This window comes from Gorilla gorilla, chromosome 11, assembly GCF_029281585.2.
Source record: "Gorilla gorilla gorilla isolate KB3781 chromosome 11, NHGRI_mGorGor1-v2.1_pri, whole genome shotgun sequence".
In the NCBI taxonomy this organism is placed as follows: domain Eukaryota; kingdom Metazoa; phylum Chordata; class Mammalia; order Primates; family Hominidae; genus Gorilla; species Gorilla gorilla.
Window position 1 is genome coordinate 81,226,242 of NC_073235.2, and position 20,497 is coordinate 81,246,738.

General features: G+C 37.9%; 1 protein-coding gene across 2 annotated transcripts in view; it reads right to left on the bottom strand.

The window, feature by feature from the left end:
- TTN (titin) overlaps nt 1–20,497 on the bottom strand; it is a 281,502-nt gene that overhangs the window by 228,581 nt on the left and 32,424 nt on the right. For both annotated transcript variants that reach the window (XM_063695029.1, XM_055380317.2), the window contains exons 29-44: nt 20,112–20,393; nt 19,397–19,663; nt 19,028–19,300; nt 18,652–18,915; nt 18,299–18,559; nt 16,386–16,646; nt 15,587–15,850; nt 15,235–15,495; nt 14,854–15,114; nt 13,845–14,105; nt 13,186–13,327; nt 12,931–13,096; nt 11,557–11,788; nt 9,702–9,986; nt 9,352–9,477; nt 4,168–4,356 (exon numbers count right to left, since the gene is read on the bottom strand). In XM_063695029.1, the coding sequence (XP_063551099.1) occupies nt 4,168–4,356; nt 9,352–9,477; nt 9,702–9,986; nt 11,557–11,788; nt 12,931–13,096; nt 13,186–13,327; nt 13,845–14,105; nt 14,854–15,114; nt 15,235–15,495; nt 15,587–15,850; nt 16,386–16,646; nt 18,299–18,559; nt 18,652–18,915; nt 19,028–19,300; nt 19,397–19,663; nt 20,112–20,393 (3,795 nt within the window). The remainder of the gene's footprint in view (nt 1–4,167; nt 4,357–9,351; nt 9,478–9,701; nt 9,987–11,556; nt 11,789–12,930; nt 13,097–13,185; nt 13,328–13,844; nt 14,106–14,853; nt 15,115–15,234; nt 15,496–15,586; nt 15,851–16,385; nt 16,647–18,298; nt 18,560–18,651; nt 18,916–19,027; nt 19,301–19,396; nt 19,664–20,111; nt 20,394–20,497) is intronic.

Consider the following 20,497-nt stretch of genomic DNA (forward strand, 5'->3'; position numbering starts at 1 on the left):
CTTTGTAGGCTATGGTGACAGAATGAGAGATAGCTATAGAACAAAATCTCATTAAGAAAGAATAAGACCTCTTTTTGGTGAGTAGGTGTTGCAGATACATTATATGAATCAATGAAGTGTATTCTCTGTACTGGGTAGGAAGAAAGGCCACTGTTTCAAAATTCTGTGCAGAGATGGCTGTGCACCTACATAGCACTGCATTGCCCCCTTTTCATCCCTAACACCACTATGGCCAGGATCAGGGAGGAACTTGAGGCCAGAGCTTTCCACAGACCCCTGGAGATGCCTGAACTTATTCCACCAGCTTTCTTCCATGAGACTCAGTGAAGCTGTTTTGACTACGGGCACACAACACAGGCTTATGGCACCTGAAAAATATTTTTCTCATTTCATTAATATCCAAAAGGAGAGTCCATGGATAAGAGGAAGAAGTTATCACTTGCCCAGACAAGTTTATTCCTGCTCTTCCAGACATAATGGAGAATCAAGCCCAATAACGACAAAAACTGTGACCTTGCCATGAGAAAATTATACAATTCCAGGAGGATTTTAAGCCTGTAAAAGCAGCATCATTTATGGAGAAATATCTAGAGACTTCTAATTTTGGTCCAGAGAGAGCCTTGTTATTTTCAGTGCCCAATTTTCTATTTTTCTTTTTTGGAGATGGAGTCTAGCTCTGTTGCCCAGGCTGGAGTGCAGTGACCCTATTTCGGCTCACTGCAACCTCTGCCTCCTGGGTTCAAGCGATTCTCCTGGCCTCAGCCTCCTAAGTAGTTGGGATTACAGGCATGCACCAACATCCAACATGCCTGGCTAATTTTTGTATTTTTAGTAGAGATGGGGTTTCACCATATTAGCCAGGCTGGTCTCAAACTCCTGACCTCAAGTGATCTGGCTGCCTCAGCCTCCCAAAGTGCTGGGATTACAGGCATGAGCCACTGTACTTGGTCCCAGTTTTCTATTTTCATGGCCCCTTTGTAAACAACTAGAACCTCCAGATGTGAAAATAAAGAGGAGATAAGAATTGTTGAACCTCTTGCTATTAAAACAATTAAACTGAAATTTACCACAGTATCTGGCACAATAATAAATACCCAATAAGTACTTCTCAGACTACAACATTTTAACGTTGCTACACTTTCTTGGTAGTGCGTTGGTAAATATTAGAAAATGCAGCACATAGGAAATAAACCTTTGCTTCCCGAACCTACGTTTAAAAATTAAACTTTCTGAATCTAGACTGGTAAGTTAAATTTTCAGGATAATCATGGCCAATGACTTGGCTGACTTTCAGAAGTCATTTATGAATAGGGTGCTAGTTTAGAGATATTCTAATTAATATATTTGTCAATTGAATTTGCATGGCAGAAAAGCTGCATAAAGCGATGAGGATGAAATGAAGCAAGTCATAGCTAAAAATCAATTAACCACCTTCTACACTTAGTACTGCTGATGTTGTCCTCTCTCCACAGTCATTGTGTACAATGCAGCTGTATAGTCCTTGGTCTACCAGCTGAACATTACATATGGTAAGAAACTGAATATTTCCATTTTGTGATTGTTTCAGTCTCTCGGATTCCTCTATCTTTGCACCTTCGTGAGTCCAGGTTACATCAATGAAAGAATCATCTTTTAAAACACAGAGGAATTGAGCCGTGTCACCGCACTTTACAGTGATGTCCTGAAGATGCAGGAGAATCTTGGGCGCCTCACCCGCAGACTCTTCAGCACATTCCTTAGATAGCTCAGTGCTTTCTGCAATTTGTGAAAGGGATGCAGTATGGCGCAACTGTATATCTTGAACGGATGCAGCTGTGTGGATGGAACTTTGAGATACACTTTCAAAAACCTGCACTTCATATTCATATGATGATCCTTGAAATGACTGAATTTCCTTTTGAGATATTTTGCTCTCCTCCTTTGTGAAAGAGGAATCTGCCACTGCCTGGGACTTGGTGGACTCTCTTACATCTTTCCCAGAACTTTGCCTATCTAGGGCTTGCACTGTATAATCAAGTGACAAGAAAAAGAAAAGAATATTAAGATCTAAGCTTTGTCACTTGCCCATGTTAGTAACACAAAATGGCATGGAAGATGAAGATGAAAGACGTAGTTGTCACTTGAAAGCAGCATGCCAGATGCAATATGATCTAGATGTCAGGATCACACAAAAGAAAATTCATTCCCGGTGATTCAGTGCTGAATGGTTGATGAAGACTCATGCAGATGCCATGCAGTATCTGGTTCCTTCTTTCTGTTGTCATTTCAGCTATCCAAAGTGACCCAGTCTGTCTTTTTCTCTCTCTCCCTCTAGCTGACTGTATTTGGGTTACCATTTGCTCTCCGTCCACTGTATGCTTTAAGTACAGTAAGTAATACTGTACTTACTTTAAGTACAGTAAGTAATAATCAGCAAATAGATCATTTAATGATGCAATGATACAATATTGCTTAGAAGAGTAAAGAAGCCAAGCAAAGGTGGTGCCTAATAAAATAATTATTGGTTCTCTAGTGCATAGAACACATACTTCAGTGAAATTTAAAGTATGTGAGGTTAACCCATAATTGAGGACCAAGGGGGAGTTATTGCATGTTATTTTATTAGTAAGTTATGGACTGACCACGGTATGCAATAAAACAAACAGCAGAGACTCTCATTAGTAACAGTGGGACTGAGAGGTATACAGCAAATCAAAGTCCTTGAAGCAAGATGGGCTTTACCTTTTGGAGTCACTGTGAGTGTAGCTGCACAAGTGGCTTCCCCAGCACTATTGGCTGCTTTGCAAGAGTACTGCCCAGCATGCTCTGAGTAAGCATCAACTATAAGCATTAAAGCCATGCCTGTGGACTCCTCAAAATGGAAAACTACATCTTTTGTTGGTAGAATTAGCTGCTGGTTATGAAACCATTGGATTTCTGGCTTGGGAATGCCAGAAACCCTCGCATGAAATCTGACTGTCTCCCCGTTGTGCACCCTGAGGCTTGACAGAGGCTGGATGAAGCTGGGCTTTTGGCCAAGGGGCTCCTTCTTAAATGAAACTGATAAAGAGACATGCCATTGGGAGTTTGATGTATTTTCTTCAAATTTGCTAAATCCTGAAAAGAAGCATACCAATTTTTAATGTCTTACCTTGCATTGAAACCAGAACTCATTTGGAGTTGTCTACAGATTTGTCACAAATTTCAATAATGGACTAGAATTCAGTCCACTCCTAATGCCTTGTCCTTGTATGTCACTACTGACTCGAAGTCACACAAGTTCACTTCCATTTCCCAGAGAAGCAAGCTGAGACATGAATGGGCTAAGGAAGTTCACTACATTGTTCATGAAGGCAATAGTGGAGTACCCAACAGGGTTTTGGATATTCTTTTCTTTCTTCCTCTTGTTGTAAAGTCAACTTTTTAATTTTAAACCACTTTAAATTCATTATTTAAAAAACATCTAGTTACAGTTAATGCATAAGGTTAAGAAAAAAATAGCAGTTTCTCTAAATCCTTATGTATTTGTATGTACTTAATACTACATAGACTATATTTGCTCAGGAAAAATAGTACCACTATATAAAAATGCTATCCTTGTTTGAATCAAATTCCCCGTGGTACTGAGGAAGTGTTTCTGATTACAATTTAAGAGCCCCAACTAAGAGAAATGTTAAACCACTTTAGGAGTGGACTTCTTAACACTAAGACATTCTTGAAAGGAGGATGAATATAGCTCGCTGGTGTACAGACCTGAAACGGTCTAGCTTTTGTGAAATCAAAATTGTGTCAGCATGATAGGAGGATGATAACACTCTTAGATGTTTTTAAAATTTAAATTTTATCTTAGCCAATTGAGAAAACAAATCTACCTATTTCTGCAGCATATTTCGCCCCCTTCTGATTCATGCTGATCAGGAAGCATGACAGCTGGTGACAGCAGCAATACATTACAAATTGTTACAGAGAAAAAGCGGGGCCAAATGAAACATGATGGTCTATGATTCACAATGAAAAGTGGTAAAGGAGAAGCGAGACCATGGCATATAACATGGAAATAATTAGTTGAATTAGAAGAGAATGGTAGGAACAACAATGATTTACAGGAACTCTTTTGAGTAATTGTTACAGACATTGTTAAGATTCGATCTATATTTAAATGGGGTTCTGAAAGTTGTTTTACTTTACCTTCCAGACTCAGATTGGCTGTGCTTGATACTTGGCCTACAGCATTACTAGCAACAAATGTGTAAGTTCCTTCATCTTCTGGATAAGCTTCGGCAATTTCCAGTTGATAAGTGTCTTCAAATTGAGTCATTCTAAAGAACCGAGATGGCTTGATTTTCTTGTCTTTGCTGTACCAAGACACTTTTAGATCTGCGACACAAAAGAAAAGAGATACTTCAACCACAAAAACGAGTGGATTTTTACAATTTACCTGCAAACACAATGTTAATAATACTAGTGCCTACATTTCATATTTGACTTAATAACATGACACTTTTCTCTGGGCATGCCATATCTACTATTGTTAAATGATTTCCTTTCATCTTCAAGAAGGAAATGTAATGATAGAAAAATATAGCTTGTCCTAAGGTTGAACTGGTTGTAATGTTTAAAATGATAGAACTTCAGTTACATTCTCTTTAGACATTTGCATGTCATGCAGTGGAAGCAGGGACAAGATTTTGACATATTCAGTGACTTTCAGAAAAAGACAGTCCTAAGAAGAGTCATCAGGAAAGGTTTGATCTGGGCTTGTAGTTGCCTTCTGGGACAGGAAATGAGAAATATCTCCACTTTTGGTTTGCAGAAAAATCAATCAAAAAGAGAGCTGAGAAGATCAAGATATGAAAAGTCTAAAATAGATACCTTTGAAGGCCGTAGGAAAAAAATCTCTATCTTTGTTACTAATGAGCAAAAGGTTTCAGTACGCAGTATATATGGCATAAATAATTGTAGAGAAAATAATTTTTTAAATAAAGAGGGTGATTTATGGTATTTGAGCATCTTAGATACATTTGACTCTTTTCAGAGTGGCAGTTATAAGACATTATAATAAATCTAGCTATTTCTATATAAGGATTTGAACCATCTTAAAATAATAGAAAGTAAAAACCCAAATTACAGTAAAGTAGCAGGTTACTGTGTTGTAATAATTGTAGGTGATATGCACTTTAATTTTAGTTAACTGTTTGAATAGCCAAAATCAAAGCCATCTTGTTTTTGGAGCACAGTCACTATACCACTTCTTGGTCTCAATACCATCCAAGATGATCTTCTAATAGTCCAATCATCTAGCATTTGTCTGCATTTTAATGCCAATACTTGTCTATAAAAGTTACTCTCCTGCCCATGATGGTAGATGTGTATAAATTGCAGGTTCTCCTCTTAGAGTAACAAATCTGTTCAGTTCCTTAGATAGTAAGGTAAAGTAGAAGATGAAATCCTGGCCAGGCGCGGTGCTTCACACCTGTAATCCCAGCACTTTGGGAGGCTGAGGCGGGCAGATCACGAGGTCAGGAGTTCGAGAACAGCCTGACCAACATGGTGAAACCTCGTCTCTACTGAAAATACAAAAATTAGCCAGGTGTGGTGGCACACACCTATAATCCCAGCTACTCAGGAGGCGCAGGCAGGAGAATAGCTTGAACCTGGGAGGGGGAGGTTGCAGTGAGCCGAGATCTCCAGCCTGGTGACAGAGCAAGACTCCGTCAAAATATATACGTATAAAGAAAATGAAATCTTGACACTACAACTTGTCAGCTGTGTGGCCTTGGAAATGTCATTTAAGCTTTCTGGATTAGTCTTTTCATTTGTAAAATGGCATGTGTAATAATTTATGGGCTATTCACTGCATATAATTGCTGTGAGAATTAAATGATATAACACACATGGAAGGGCTTTATAAGCCACTGGCACAAGTCAGTCATTACAGCAAGAATATCTAACATCACAGATGGAAGCAACGTTGTCTTCAATAACACGCCAAAAGACAGTGCCATGTGATATAACATGAAACACCAACCCTATTTAGTTTGTGTGAAGGTGTGTGTGTGTGTGTGTGTGTGTGTGTGAGATCATCAATGGTACATCCTCTTACAAGGTTCTCTGCTTATTTCTACTGACAGCTTCTTCCTTTGGTGAACTGAATGAGGCACCAGGATACACACAAACTGCCACTGGACATGAACTGCACACAATAAGTGAGTTAACAGGTAAAACTTTTCTTGGTAGTGGACTCGGTGCTTGTGGCTGTGATGCCATGATCTGCGTTACTCATTAGCCTCTCGCGGCTTCTTTGAGGCCATTCTTCTCCCATATTACTACTTCTGCAATACCCCACTTGTCTCTCCTGACTCCCCTGGCTGAGGGCCTCATCCATGCTCTCCAGGCCTATTGTAATAACCTCTCTCCAGTTCCTGACTGCCAGTCTCGCCTCCCACATCTGTCCATTCCTTCTTTCCCTATCACAGTATCATTTCTAAAAAGTAAACCTGATCATGGTACCCAGGGCTTAAAAATCCTTCAGTGTCTCCTAAATGTAAACAAGATCAATTCCAAAATCTTCAGCATAGAATACCAAAATGCCGTATTATCCAGCCTTCTTACCCACTCATGATATCACTTTCCAACTGTACTTAAACCACTTGCTTCTAGCACATGAAGCATTACCGCAAGTTTTGATGACTTGGAGATGTTGTTTTCTCATCATAGGATGCCACTGTGTTCAATGATCCTACATATTTTTCAATGCTCAGTTCACACATCTTTCTCTGGCTGTCTCCCAGACAGAGAATGATGAGTACATGGGCCTGTTAATAGCACTTACAACCTTGGGATATAGTTGTGTGCATGCATCTCCTCACCTACATGTCAAGCTCCTTAAAGGCAAGAGCAAGATCTGCACCCCAGCACCTAGGGTAATATCTCAATAGCAGAGAAACAATAAATGGTAGAATTAAAATTGCACAGATGCTTAAATGAATAACAGACAATATCATTGCTAGACTAATTATTCATCATTTCTGTTTAGCTAGCTGTCACTCTGTAACCCTCCAAATGACACTGACTCATCATCTGTAGAATAAACAGCAAAAAAATAGCTTTTTTACATTTTAAGATTCTGCTTTTCCAAATTACTCCTCTACCAGTAGGTGGCACTGGAGACCTTCAATAGGTAACATTTTCGCTGTTAGAAACAGCACCTGGTTGCTCAGGGCCACGTTTCATGCTTCAGAAAGTATTGCAACCCCCAAGAACATGGGAGCTTCTGAAGACTCCCAATTTCTTTCCAATTTGTGGAAAGCAGGGCTACACTTACTTAAGGCAATACCTGGCCAGAGGAAGTTGTGTAAATATTTTTAGTCCCAGTGGTATGAAACTATGTGAGTTGGCAAGTTTTTGAAGGGTCATTCTATTTAATGAATTTAATTTCTTTCATATAGAAAACAAATTTATAAGAGGATGCTAAAACCACTATATGTGTACAGATATTACCACACATAGGAAGTTAATGATCTTCTCAGTTTACAAAGCCTATTCAAACCTTTTTAAAGACATTGGTTATGCAGAAAAGATAGTGAAATTTTTCTCTTTCTACCCCAATTGGTGTCTTGTAGAGTGCTTCAGGTGTATTTCTACAACACTTTAAAGGCAATACTACCATATGTTAATATGTTATAGACTTAAAGGCACTATACCAATATAGTTAAGACAAATATTACTACTTTGAATGATGTATATATATGTTTATATTAAAAAAATCCTCTAAAAATTAAATAAATGGATAAATTATTTAGTGTAGCTTTAGTGAACTTGCTTTTAAAATATATTTTGTATTATTGTGTTAGTAGGATATTATCAAATCAGTCCTCATTTGTTAATATTTAGCATTTCTTGAACACTATCCCTCAAATATACAGTCTATGGTATTTGTCCATACTGGCCATACAATACTAAACATTGATGTTTATATAATTCCTCTCTATGGCTATAATAAAATGAATGTATTGAGCCCCAGTTACCTGGCAGCCATTCCTATAGGTGCTTTACATACATTATATCTTTTAATTATGCTCATAAAATCAAATAGGTCTATTAGATTTCTAGATCACCATCTCCATTCCTGAGGAGGAAATAATCAGGTCAGAAGACCAATTGAAGTACTAACCTGTTTAGAAAAATAAATCTTGACAAGGTAGAGATTGGATTATAAACTAATGGGAGAAGCATAATAAACAAAACAATACAACTTTGCAATTACTTTTGCATCAGCCTAATAAGAGGGCTGGGAGATGCCCAAGCTTTGAGAGTTTCCCTTTGGCTGGGAAACTCTCAAATAATTGTGATTATAGACAATCAGTTATGACTTGAAGTGGTTCCACATATATTATCTCATTCTACCAAGATCAGATTCCTGGGATGAGGAAATTGGCTGGTGGTACTTGAGAAGCATGCCCCAATTAAAAATGGTAGCAGCTAACTCTGATTGATTACTATATGATGAGCACTGTGCTATGTGCTGACTTGAGTTACCTAACTTAATCTCGATAATAATCTTAAGTGTTTGGTACCAGTCATTTAACCATCATTAATTAGTCCAGTCAACAATTACTTATGGAGTATCTACTAAGTATCAGGTGATATTCTGGGGCAACCATCCACTCTTGTTTTCATAGAGCTTACCTTCTAGCAGGTACTATTTTTCAGATGCCAAATTCTAGGCACTAAAACGGAATTCCTAGCCTCATAAAATATATTTTCTAGGATTGAATGCAATCATATACTCAATGTATTCATGACAGAAAGAGAATGAGAGACATGATATATTTGCCTAAGGTCACATATTGAAGGCAAGATTCAAATTCAGCATCTTTGACCATAAAGCCCCGACTTTTGACCACTATAGGATATTGTCTTCCAAAGGATACCTTTCACACAAGCATTGTCCATAGACTGAATAATGTCTTATATAAATGTATTATTCTTTTGAATTATATGTAGATGCTATTATAATCTAATAATTTTAGTTTTGTCATTATATTTTATCAATGAAGAAATTAAAGTGCAGCTACAATCATAAAGGTAACATGACCTTTTTTAATATTAGTGAAAAACACTAATCTAATTTTTTTATTGTGATAAAGAACACATAACATAACGTAAACAACCAGTATTAAGGGCACAAAATAGTGAAAAACACTTATCTAATTCTTGATTTAATAATTGAAATAAGTTTTCTGTTAGATTTCCATTAAGCTTCAAATTATGCATGAGAGATGTTTGTGATGGAGGAGAAGGTGACAGAATGTTTTTCCCATATAATTATTTGTAAGTATTGGCAATGATACCTTTTGTTCTTAAACCTACCTGTTCCAGAAACCCGGCATTGAAAACGGGCTGGCTGCCCCTCAGAAGTGACAGTGTCCTGAAGCGGGGTGATGATGGCAGGTGGATAAACAGGCATTTCCTGATCGGGAGACACAACTTCTGGAACTAAAGAAAGAAACCACAAGATTTGTCATGAGTAAGTCACCATAGAGACCTCACAGAAGGGAGCATGTAGGTTTATCTTAATTTATTTCACAGCAGAGTGCCTTCAAAGTTGGGTAGCAATCTACTTTTATGAGCTCCAAATTGTATTTTTAAATGCACTGGGAAAGGACAAAAGCCTGCTTCTTAGGTTTTATTTTCAGCTGGAAGTAGCGAGGCATTCCTACCTTCCACTGAGAGTGAAGCTGATGTTGTGGCAACACCATAGTCATTCTTGGCTTCACAGGTATAGACTGCCGCATCCTCTGGGAAGGCTTCAATTAGCAAAAGCGTGTACTCTTGCCCATCATGAAGAAATTTGCACTTGAAGCCAGTGGAAAGCAGCTGCTCTTCCTTGTACCAGGAAATTTTGGGCTGTGGTCTTCCGGATATCACAGCACAGAAGCGGGCAGGCTTGCCAGACTGCACAGTGACAGGCTGGAGCTCCTGCAGAACTTGGGGCGGTTCAGGAGCTAGGAGTAAATGTTGACAAATAGCCCATGAAAAAGTGTAAAAACACAAGAGAGCATGCAAAACTCTACATTAATTTGTTGCTGGCTAGTTATATATCCAGAGACAAAATTTTGGAATTGAGGTATTTTTACTTGCCTCAGAATATTAGAACATTCTTTGTGCTAAGAATGAAGAAAGCACTTGGAATTTGTCCACATGCAGAGGGAATAGCTTCAGAAAGATAATTTTGATATTTGGGGGACATGCTGAGAGTGCCGAGTTAACCTGATTATCCCAGTTTCTGTTTGTGGTGGGGGCTTAGCGATGGACACCTGAATGAATTATACAATAACTTCCATGTGCTACTTATTTTTAAAAGTCATTTGGACAAATCATGTGGTGAAGAGGCTCATATCATTCCGGTTTGTTTGTTTTGCAAGTATTTGTGTTTATGTCATAGTCATTTTGTTATGTACCAGTGCCAGTAAAATGCAATCGGTAAGTATTGAATGAATGACTGAATTAACACTATTTCAGATCTAGTTAAATGCCATTAGGTAGACTTAACAAATTCAGCTTTCCTGTTTTGCTAACTAAAGCATATTCTCAGTGCTGTGATGAGTGAGGGGACCTGGTTAGTTCATGGAACCCAGAAATTAGAAGAAATGACTTCTGTGAGGCTGGTTTCTGACACTATCATAGAAAAGATCTTTACTTTTCTGTGCCTCAGTTTCTCCACTACTAATACAGAGATAATAAGAACTGGATGCCATGACCATTTGGTCTTCTAGGAACCTAGGGAATGTTGGTGATATGGTTCATCTTTGTGAATCTTGAGATTACCCCTGGAGTTCCTGCATCTGCCTCAGGGGTATTTTATTCAAAGAGATATGGCCTAGGATGAGAATAGGAAGGGAGGTTCCATTTTTCTCTTGCATCTAGGTTAGACTCAAAACAAGGTCAGCTTGAGATTCAGCCTTAAGATTTCTAATGAGGAGAGCAGAGGTTTAACAGCACTTCCCTGAGGACTGCTCAGAGGCTCCTCAGGAGTGCTTGGTAGCATGTGGAATTCCCCCTCCAAAGTAAGAGCCCCTGTTCTTAGAGCTTGGGGTAGAGAGGATCTAGTTCCACATTGCCTGAGGCTCTCTAGGCCTTCCAGGGTCTCAAAGAGGACTTTTGAGTTCTCCCAGGCACTCCATACCAGAGGCTGGAAACACCCCTTTCACTTGGTAGTGCTGCTAGGACTTGAACAGTTCAGGCAGAGGGCAGAGAACTAAAATAGTTTAACAGCGAATCTAGAAGCTCATCTGGGGTATATGAAAATGGACACCCAATGGGTGTTCAATAGTTTTGAGCAACCAGATGAGGATCTGGCCATCAGGTGCTTTCTGAAAATAACTTCTCAATAGGTCTTTTAACAGCTGCCCTCCCTTTTCCATAGACATAATGCGAAAAAAAAATGTAGCTGGAACCACATGAATACCATAGGTTCTTTAGAAATTTTCTTCAAGTTACAAGAATTTAGTGACTTAAACAGGAGGATTATTTCTGATGGATCCACAAAATATGCTGAAATCTGTCCCTACATACCATTGACATAGAGAGTGACAGAACTCCTGTTCCTTCCTGCCACAAAGGTGTATTCTCCTGCATCGCTCTGTCTGGTCTCAGAGATAAACATTCGGTGGATTCTTCTCTCCACTACATATTTGTGTCTTTCTTGAACTTGGAAATTGATTTCAATGCCGTCTTTATACCAGTGGGCATCAACATCGTCTTCATTGACCTCAAACTCAACAACAGCACGCTGTTTCTCAATGACCTGTTGATGGAACAACATAAAAAAAAAAAAAACAAAAAACTTGAAGCTCTGGTTTCCTCCCAGTTAATCAATTTCTAAAACTGGTCAATGAATGGCATGTGAAACCAATATATTATAATGTAATAAGCTGGCTGATTATAGCACTCTCTAATTTTTCCTGCCTAGTATTGGACAAATTGTACATAAACTTCTCTTGTAGAGAATTGTGTTTACACCTGCATGGAGGAAAGGAGCTGCCCCAAAGAGACAATTATTTCATCCTTAAATGTTTGCTTCTTATTTACTAATAAGGAATATAATGATGCTTTACATTTGGGGGCTTTTTATTGTCTAAAAAGTTATTACTTAATTTGATTTCATTTTATATGAATAATAACTTTGTGGGCTAGGTAGGAATTATTATCCTCATTTTAAGAGTGAGAACACTGAGGTTCAGAATTGGCAAATAAATGATGGAAGACATCTCCAGGTTATCTGAGTCCTCATTGAAGGCTTTTTCATTATAGTCCACAGTCTGTAAAGCCTGGTTTTCTTTGGATGAGCAATATGATAAAGCTGAACTCAACTGGTATTTCTCTAGACATGTTTCCTCCATTATATCATTTGGGATGGTGGACACTTATGAGGACAAGCTCTGTAAATGCAGCCGACAGCAAGAGTGCCCAGCATCCTTGCCAGGAACCCAGCACGGCTTGGACAGGCCTTTCTCTTAGACTTCACAGAAAGTATTTCTAGCCACTAAGTTCCTTGACACTTGCCTCTCCACAGATAGAAACCTTCTGAGAAAATGTCACCTTATTCTAAATTTCCTTAATTCTAATTGATGTGTGAACTTCACAATTTACATTTTAATTCTTTTCTGGTTGGTGCTGCTTGGCAAGCAGCCATTTATTAGACAGTGAAATTTCTACAGCTGCTTTAATTAACGTATTTAGACAGCTGCTAGGGACACCCTTATTCCCTGAGTGGAAACTGTGACTAAATTGAGGTCAGCATAAGAGAGTCTAAGCCAAGTAAGAATGAGCTGATTTAATTCTTTAAAGGACGGTGGTTAGAAAATGTAAAAGGGAAACATTAAAATATAAAATGATAGATTATGGACTACTGATGATTTTTCAAAATATTTAGTATGTAGACAATACCTGAACCTCCTTTTTAATACTTCGGATGCGAACATCTCTGCCTTCTACAAAGAGTTTTGCAGTTGACACGTTGCCTCCTGCCACCACTGTGTACTTCCCAGCATCAGACATCCGGGTGGATGGGATCAGAAGGCGGTGGACATATTTCTCCTTCTGAATCTTTATTCTGTGGATGAAATGGAAATTCGAGTTTACCGTATGGTGATTCAGAGGAAACTGGGAATTACTGGAATGTAGCAAGACAAAACAACTGACCTGTCTGTGATCTGCAGTTCCTGGTCATCTTTCATCCACTGTACAGTGATGTCAGGTTCAGAAACTTCACATTCAAACATGGCTCGCTTCTTCTCCAGTACCTTAATGTCCTTAATGTGTTTCCTAAATTCTATATGACGAGCTGGAAAATAGCATGTAGAAAAATTAACATTTTTAACAGCTTTATTGAGATATAATTCACATACTATAGAATCCACCAATTTAAAGTATACAATTCAATGAATTTCCATGTATTCATCATTGTGTAGCCATCACCATAATTTTAGAACATTCTCATTCCCCAAGAAGAAATCATGTAACCCTTAGCCATCACCCCAAGGACTTTTCTATTGTCTCCCCTGTAGACCTAAGCAACCACAAATCTACATCTCTATAGATTTGTGTATCTTGGACATTTCATATAAATGGAATCATGCAATATGTGGTCTTTGTATGGTCTCTGGCTTCTTTCACTTAGCATAAAGTTTTAAAGGTTCATCCATGTTGTAGCATATCGTAGTGCTTCCTTTTTATTGCTGAATGATATCCCATTGTATGGCTATCCCACATTTTATTTATCCATTCATTAATTGATACACTAAATTTTATAAAGCATGTATGACATTTTTTCTATGGATCTAACATGTATGAAACCATACCTTCCACATAAAGTGTGGCTGTTGATGTTGCTTTTCCAGCCACAAAGGTGTAGTCAGCAGCATCCCCAAAGTGAACATTCCTGATGTTCAGTGAGTGTGTGAGCTTTTTGGTTCTCATCTGGCACTTGTCAGTTGATTTGATTTCCACACCGTTCTTTAACCATTTGTAAGAGATGCCTTCATAGTTCACTGTCACCTCAAAAGTAATAGTGTCTTTTTCTTCAGCGTTGATGTCTTTCAGCATGGAAGTAATCATGATTGCTGAAAAGGAGAAAAGAAAAAACACCCAAGGAGACTTTACGTAAATATGATGTGGGTTATAACAGGTGCAGAATAAAAATTTGGAATGTTTTTAGTGCATCTGTTGAGGAGATTACAGTTTAGAGATATAAGCTTTGATACCTTCCATGTACTATACAGGACAGTGCCAACTCACAGAGGAACAGAAAGATCAAGTGATAGACACTGAGGCATCTTTCCAGGTAGCCTTTCAATGCTACTCTAACTGGAACATTTTATCCAGGTGGAGATACTAGTCCTTTACTCAGTGTAACCACATACTAGATGTTTCAATTAACAATTTTTTTTCTTTACTTTTTGAGGCAGGTTCCCACTTTGTCGCCCAGGCTGGAGTGCAGTGCCGTGATCGTGGCTCACTGCAGCCTTGGCCTTCTGGGCCCAAGCGACCTTCCCACCTCAGCCTCCTGAGTAGCTGGGACTACAAGTGTGTGCCACCATGCCCAGCTAATTTTTGTTTTCATTTTGTCTTTGCTAGAGGCAGGATCTCATTGTATTTCCCAGCCTGGTCTCAAAATCTTGATCTCAAGTGATTCTCCTGCCTTGGCCTCCCAAAGTGCTGGGATTACAAGCTTGAGCCACCCTGCCCACCCAATCAAGGATTTTTGAGTGGTCAGCAAAGAAAAGTGTAGGATATAGAATATCAATGAATCTACTGAATATTTCATATTATATATATATATGTATATATATATATATATTTTTAACTTACGGGTGACTGTCAGGGTGGCACTGACTTGGTCATTGCCACAGACAAATGTGTATTCTGCCGAGTCCTCTGTGCTGGTGTTCATGATGATCAGCTGGTGGAGTTTTCCCTGCACAACTATCTTGAACTTTTCACTCATCTCAATTTCCACACCATTCTTCAGCCACATGGAAGGGACATTGAAGTGGGACACCTCACACTCAAAAGAGGCAGTTTTGGTCTCAGGCACCTCGATATTTTTCATGGTTTTTGTAATATGTAATGCTTGGTAAAATCAAAGAGCACTTCAGTTAATACAATTTGTTTAAAAAATAGATGAAACCAAACAAATAGATACATGGGGTTCATTAAGGAAAGGGCTGTAGGGGGCTGCCTGATACTTACTCTCCACAAACAGTTTTGCTTTGCATTCCAATTGCCCGACCACAGCTGTGTATTCCCCAGCATCTGAGGGGGAGATGTTCTGCAGCATCAGCTTGTGGACTTTCCTTTCTGAGACCAGTCTGTGTTTGTCACTTGGCTTAATTTCCACATTCTTATGGAACCATTTTACTGGAACAGTGTCATGGGAAACACTAACTTCAAAGGCAACAGTGGCATTTTCCAAGGCTGTCACATCCTTTGGCTTTTTAATGATCTTGACAGCTAAGAGGAAAATTGGAGCAATTCAGTGTTAGGGTTAACTTAATGGTAACCATGGGCTGACTGCTTGAAAAGTGTTTCTAAATCAACTTACTCTCCACGTGCAGTCTGGCACTGGCTCCAAGCCTTCCAAGCCTGAAGCCATAAACAGACTCATCCACGATGGCACAGTTTTTAATCCTCAGAGAGTAAATTGTTCCTTTGACAGAGATAGCATACTTTTCATTGGATTCCAGCACAACTCCATTTTTGATCCACTGGACACCTTTGACATTAGGGTGTGTAAGCTCGACAGTGAAAACAGCATCCTGTGTTTCTGTCACTGTGAGGTTCTTCAGAGTCTTCTTAATTTTGACAGCTAAAGACAAATTTATGATTGGGTTAGAAAATATAGATGACATCATCAAGGAAAAGAAGTCCTGAACAAGATCATTGCTTAGTCACCCTGGGAAAGAATGGCTACCAAACATTTTACAGTTATGCAGCACCTCTGTTTTAAAAAAACACCTGAGATTATTTAGGGGAACCTGGGATCCAAATGGACATGTACATCGTGAAATGATTTTTCTATGCTTTAGTAGTATGAAGTTTGCATAGCTATGTATTAGCAGCATAATAGACTGATTGGAGAAGGGTGAAAGACGAATGGAGAATCAGTGTCTGATTTAGCTGTTTCACAGAGCTTTAACCTAAGAAATGGCTTTTTTGCATAAACGCATTTGATAAGCAATTTTGTACCTTGTGGTATGTGTCTCAGGAAGGTTTAGAGGATCTAGAATGACTTTATGAAATGAAAATTTATGGTATCCAAAATGGCCATATCATTTGTCTTTTAAAATGATATGATCAAGATTGTAATATGATTTGAAAAGGACAAATCCTATGTTACTTACCTTCAACTTTGAGTTTGGCAGATGTTTTGGAGGTGGCCACCTTGTAGGTATATTCTCCAATGTCATCTAATTTGGTGGCAGCAATGATAAGTCTCCTTTTGTGGCCATCAGACTCACTTCTGATGTTGTTAGTCAGTGTTAGGTGTTTGCCATCCCTCAACCACTCGCCTTTGGAATCTGGGTTGGCAACTTCACATTCAAACACAGCTTCCTGGGATTCAGCTACGGTCTGATCTGTGAGTGGCTTGGAGATGGCCCCACCTTTGGAACAAGAGATGTACAGTATGAGTCCTTTAAACATATTCACACAATAGGAAAATCTTTGCAGAAGTAAATATAAAATATCAAATTTAAGAACATGATTTTGAAATCATGAAATGTCTATGATTGTTTTTACCCATATTGAGAAGGTACCAAAGAAATCCCTTATTCTAAGTATGCATGACTGATAATTAGGAGAAATACTAGAATCAGAAAAGTTTTGTGAAGAAAAAACAACTGTTGAATTAATAGGAAATTCTTAGAACAGTATACCACCAGGATAGTCTCTATCCTTCAATTGGATAGTCCAATTCCTTCTTCTTCAAAAGCATTTTACTTGGACTTTTAATGATTATTTCCTGGGAATCTGATATTTTGACTACATAAAAATTTGCTAAACAAAATGTACAAGTCATCAATGTTTCTACTACATTGAGGATTTCTATATATTAAAAATCACTGTGTTGGCAAATGTCGCCCATTCTATGAAGTTTCACCCCATTGCCTCCACTCTTATCATCCATTAGCAGAAATAATTACTGCTTTAACAAGCTAGTTGCTTATGTATCTGTCCTCTCTAAATTATGAATTTCTCAAGAAAAAAATCATTTCTTATTTAGTTTTGTGTCCTGAGTTTCTACAAGTGTCTGACCAATGGTAGGTACTTTAAAAACACTGGGTGAAATCACAGAGGGGTTCATAGTTTATTCCTGTTTCCACACATTTAAAACATGTAATTTATATTAAATGTATAAAAATGCTGAATCTGAAATTTTATTTTACAAGTCTTTTCATGGTCCGATCTCTGAAGAAATCTTACAACGTAAGTAAGTATAAACCATGAAACTTTCATACCAAATAAGACAAATCATTACCATATGACTTGCTTCAATACTAGATGTAATGGACAACATGATCTGAATGTAACATATCAACTCCTCAATATTTAAACTGTAATGAACCAAACAAATTAATGATGACTTCTAGTTTTTTCTGGCAATTGATTTACATTTTTTATTCTTCATTGTAAAGCTAAGAAATTCTACTGAATGATGGTCTTATTTCTACATGATATCATAAGAGATACAGTTACATTAAGCTGTATTTTGAAAATATTTATTGATTTCATTAAAAAGTAGGAAGAAAATAAAAGGCACAAAGGCTAAAGAAGCAAGAATGGCTAAAAAACGAAATAATTCTTTAGAGTAAGAAAGTTTAAATAAAGCTCAATTCAGCAAACACCAATTGATTATCTGTCATTTGCAATATATTGGAATATACAAATAAAATTCCAGATTTCAGGAGTTTATACACTGATATTGAAAGAGGAAATGGGGAATAAGACAAGTGCATAATAAACACTAGGAAAGAGGCACATATAAAGTGATCCTGGGGTTGGAGGAGGAAGAGATCATATACAAATGGAGAGATTAAGGAAGGTTTAATGGAGAAGGTGATGTTTGAGGTAGGCCTAGAAGAACATTTGTAATTTAGGCTGGTGGGAATGGTGTTGCAAGTACTATTGGCTTTGGGAACAGCATAAGCAGAGGCATGGAAGTGGGAAACTGAAAGGAATTTTGGGGGAAATGAATAATAATTTCTTAAAATAACAATCACTCCTCGTAAGAATTTAGGTTAATAAATATACCAACCTGCCACAGTAAGTTTTCCAGATGTCATATTTTCTCCCGCGTAAAATGTGTATTTTCCTTCATCATCTTTCATCATATTTAGAACTGTCAATTTATATATTTTTCCATGTGCTTCAATTTTATATTTAGAACTGGGCTTGATTTCCTTGTCCTTAAAATTCCACAGGACATCAATTCCAGAGTGGGACAGCTCAACCTCAAACACCACATTTTGAGTTTCTGTACAGGTAAGGTCACGAAGACCTCTGATAATTTTAATTTCTGGGGAAAAAATAAAATAATCTCTTGGTTATTGTTACACTGGGAAAGTAGAATGCTTAAAGTAATTATTAGATAGGTAGAATAATCCTTACTTTCTACAGACAGATTACAGTTGGTTTCAACTCTGCCAACCATCAGCTTGTAAGGTCCTTCGTCTGAAGCATGAGTTCGGTTAATGACTAGTCGCTGTTTAGTACCTTTCACAATGGCCTGTACACGGTCATCAGGCTTGATTTGTTCATCATTTAAGTACCACTTAACAGAAGTCACATCAGAGACTGACACCTTACATTCAAGCACAGCCTTGGTGCCTTCAATCACGTTAACATCTTTTAGAGGTGTTATCACGTCCACACCTGCAAAATCATACACACACAAGATGAATGAATTTTGTTGAAATTGTCTGCTCCTTGAAGTTCTTTATGTTGCTTAATAGTGTAAACATAAAATTTTATAATTAGGACTCACTATAGACAGAGACACGCCCACTGGTGGAGAGGCCAAGGGCTGGAATGGTGAAAGAGTAATTTCCAGCATCTTCCTTAGTCATGTCTTCAATGAGCAGCATATGAGATTGTTTGTCTATCACTATGTGAACCCTGTCACTGGGCTGCACTTCTTGGCCATCTTTCATCCAGACGCCTTCCACACTTTCCAAGGAGACTTTAACTTCAAGCTGAACAATGTCACCCTCACAGACTTTTTGGTCACTAAGTCCTTGTAGGATAGCAATGGGGCGGGCTGTGAAATATGGGGAGAAAAAGAATGTTATGATCATTTTTTATCAATAAACCATAATGATGCTCACTGCAGGCTGACAGGAATGGGAGGACTTACGTTTCATCTTTAATTTACAGGTTGTCTTTTTCCCGTCGATGACAAAGCTGTATTCTCCCTGGTCCTCCTTGGTTACATCCTTGACCGTGAGGTTCTGACGTCCACGACGAGATGTAATTGTATATTTGCCATTGGATTTAAGCTCCACATCATTATGATACCATTTTCCTTCTATATTTTCTGGGGATACAATGCACTCTAATTCTCCTGAATATGATTCTGGAACTTCTATGTCCTGAAGTTCTTTCACAAACTCAACAACTGCACCTGAAGTGTATAACAGAAAGATAAATCATTTTTTTTTGGAGAGGTATGCATCTAGACTTAGGATAGAGATGATGTCTTGTATGTCTTTTATCTCCCCCATACTATCAGGAATATTCTTAATATCTACCCGCTGATGGGCTGAGAGATAAATTTTCAATAAGAAGCAGTTATTTTATTTTAATTTTTAAACATTTTTGAAAGTAAAGAATTATGCTTCAATAAAAAACTTAAAAGCTAAAAATCAAGATAATACTACTTTAAAAAATCCAAACGGTCAAATTGTTAACATTCTTAATTAGGAACATAAATTTATGATTCTGGCTATGAAACTTATAGTCAATTTCCAAATAATTGTTTCATGAAAGAAAAATTGCATAGCTAATTTTACCACATGCTAAGGGTGACTTTAGAGCTTAGGTAAACAATGAAATCCTTCGTTGTTGAATACCTTCAACAATAAGTTTAGCAGTCGTTTTGACATTTTCATCTTCCACAAGTACACAGCTGTAATCTTCAGCATCAGACGTATCAATGGTCAGTATGGAGAGGAAGTGAACCTTTCTGTCAGAGTGCATCCTGTATTTATCTCCCTCATGAACCTCCATACCATCTTTATACCATTTCACTTTGACAAATGGTTCTGAAGTTTCACATTCAAAGGTTGCCATAGTGTCTTTTTCCTTAGCAACAACATCTTGTAATTCCTGTGTGAAAGTGATCAATTGCTTGGCTACAAGAAAAAGGTGGGGGAAAAAGGGGAGAGCACATTATATTAAATTAAATTCTCTACCTGAGGAATGGGGAAAGAAAATAAAAGTAAACACACTCATGGAT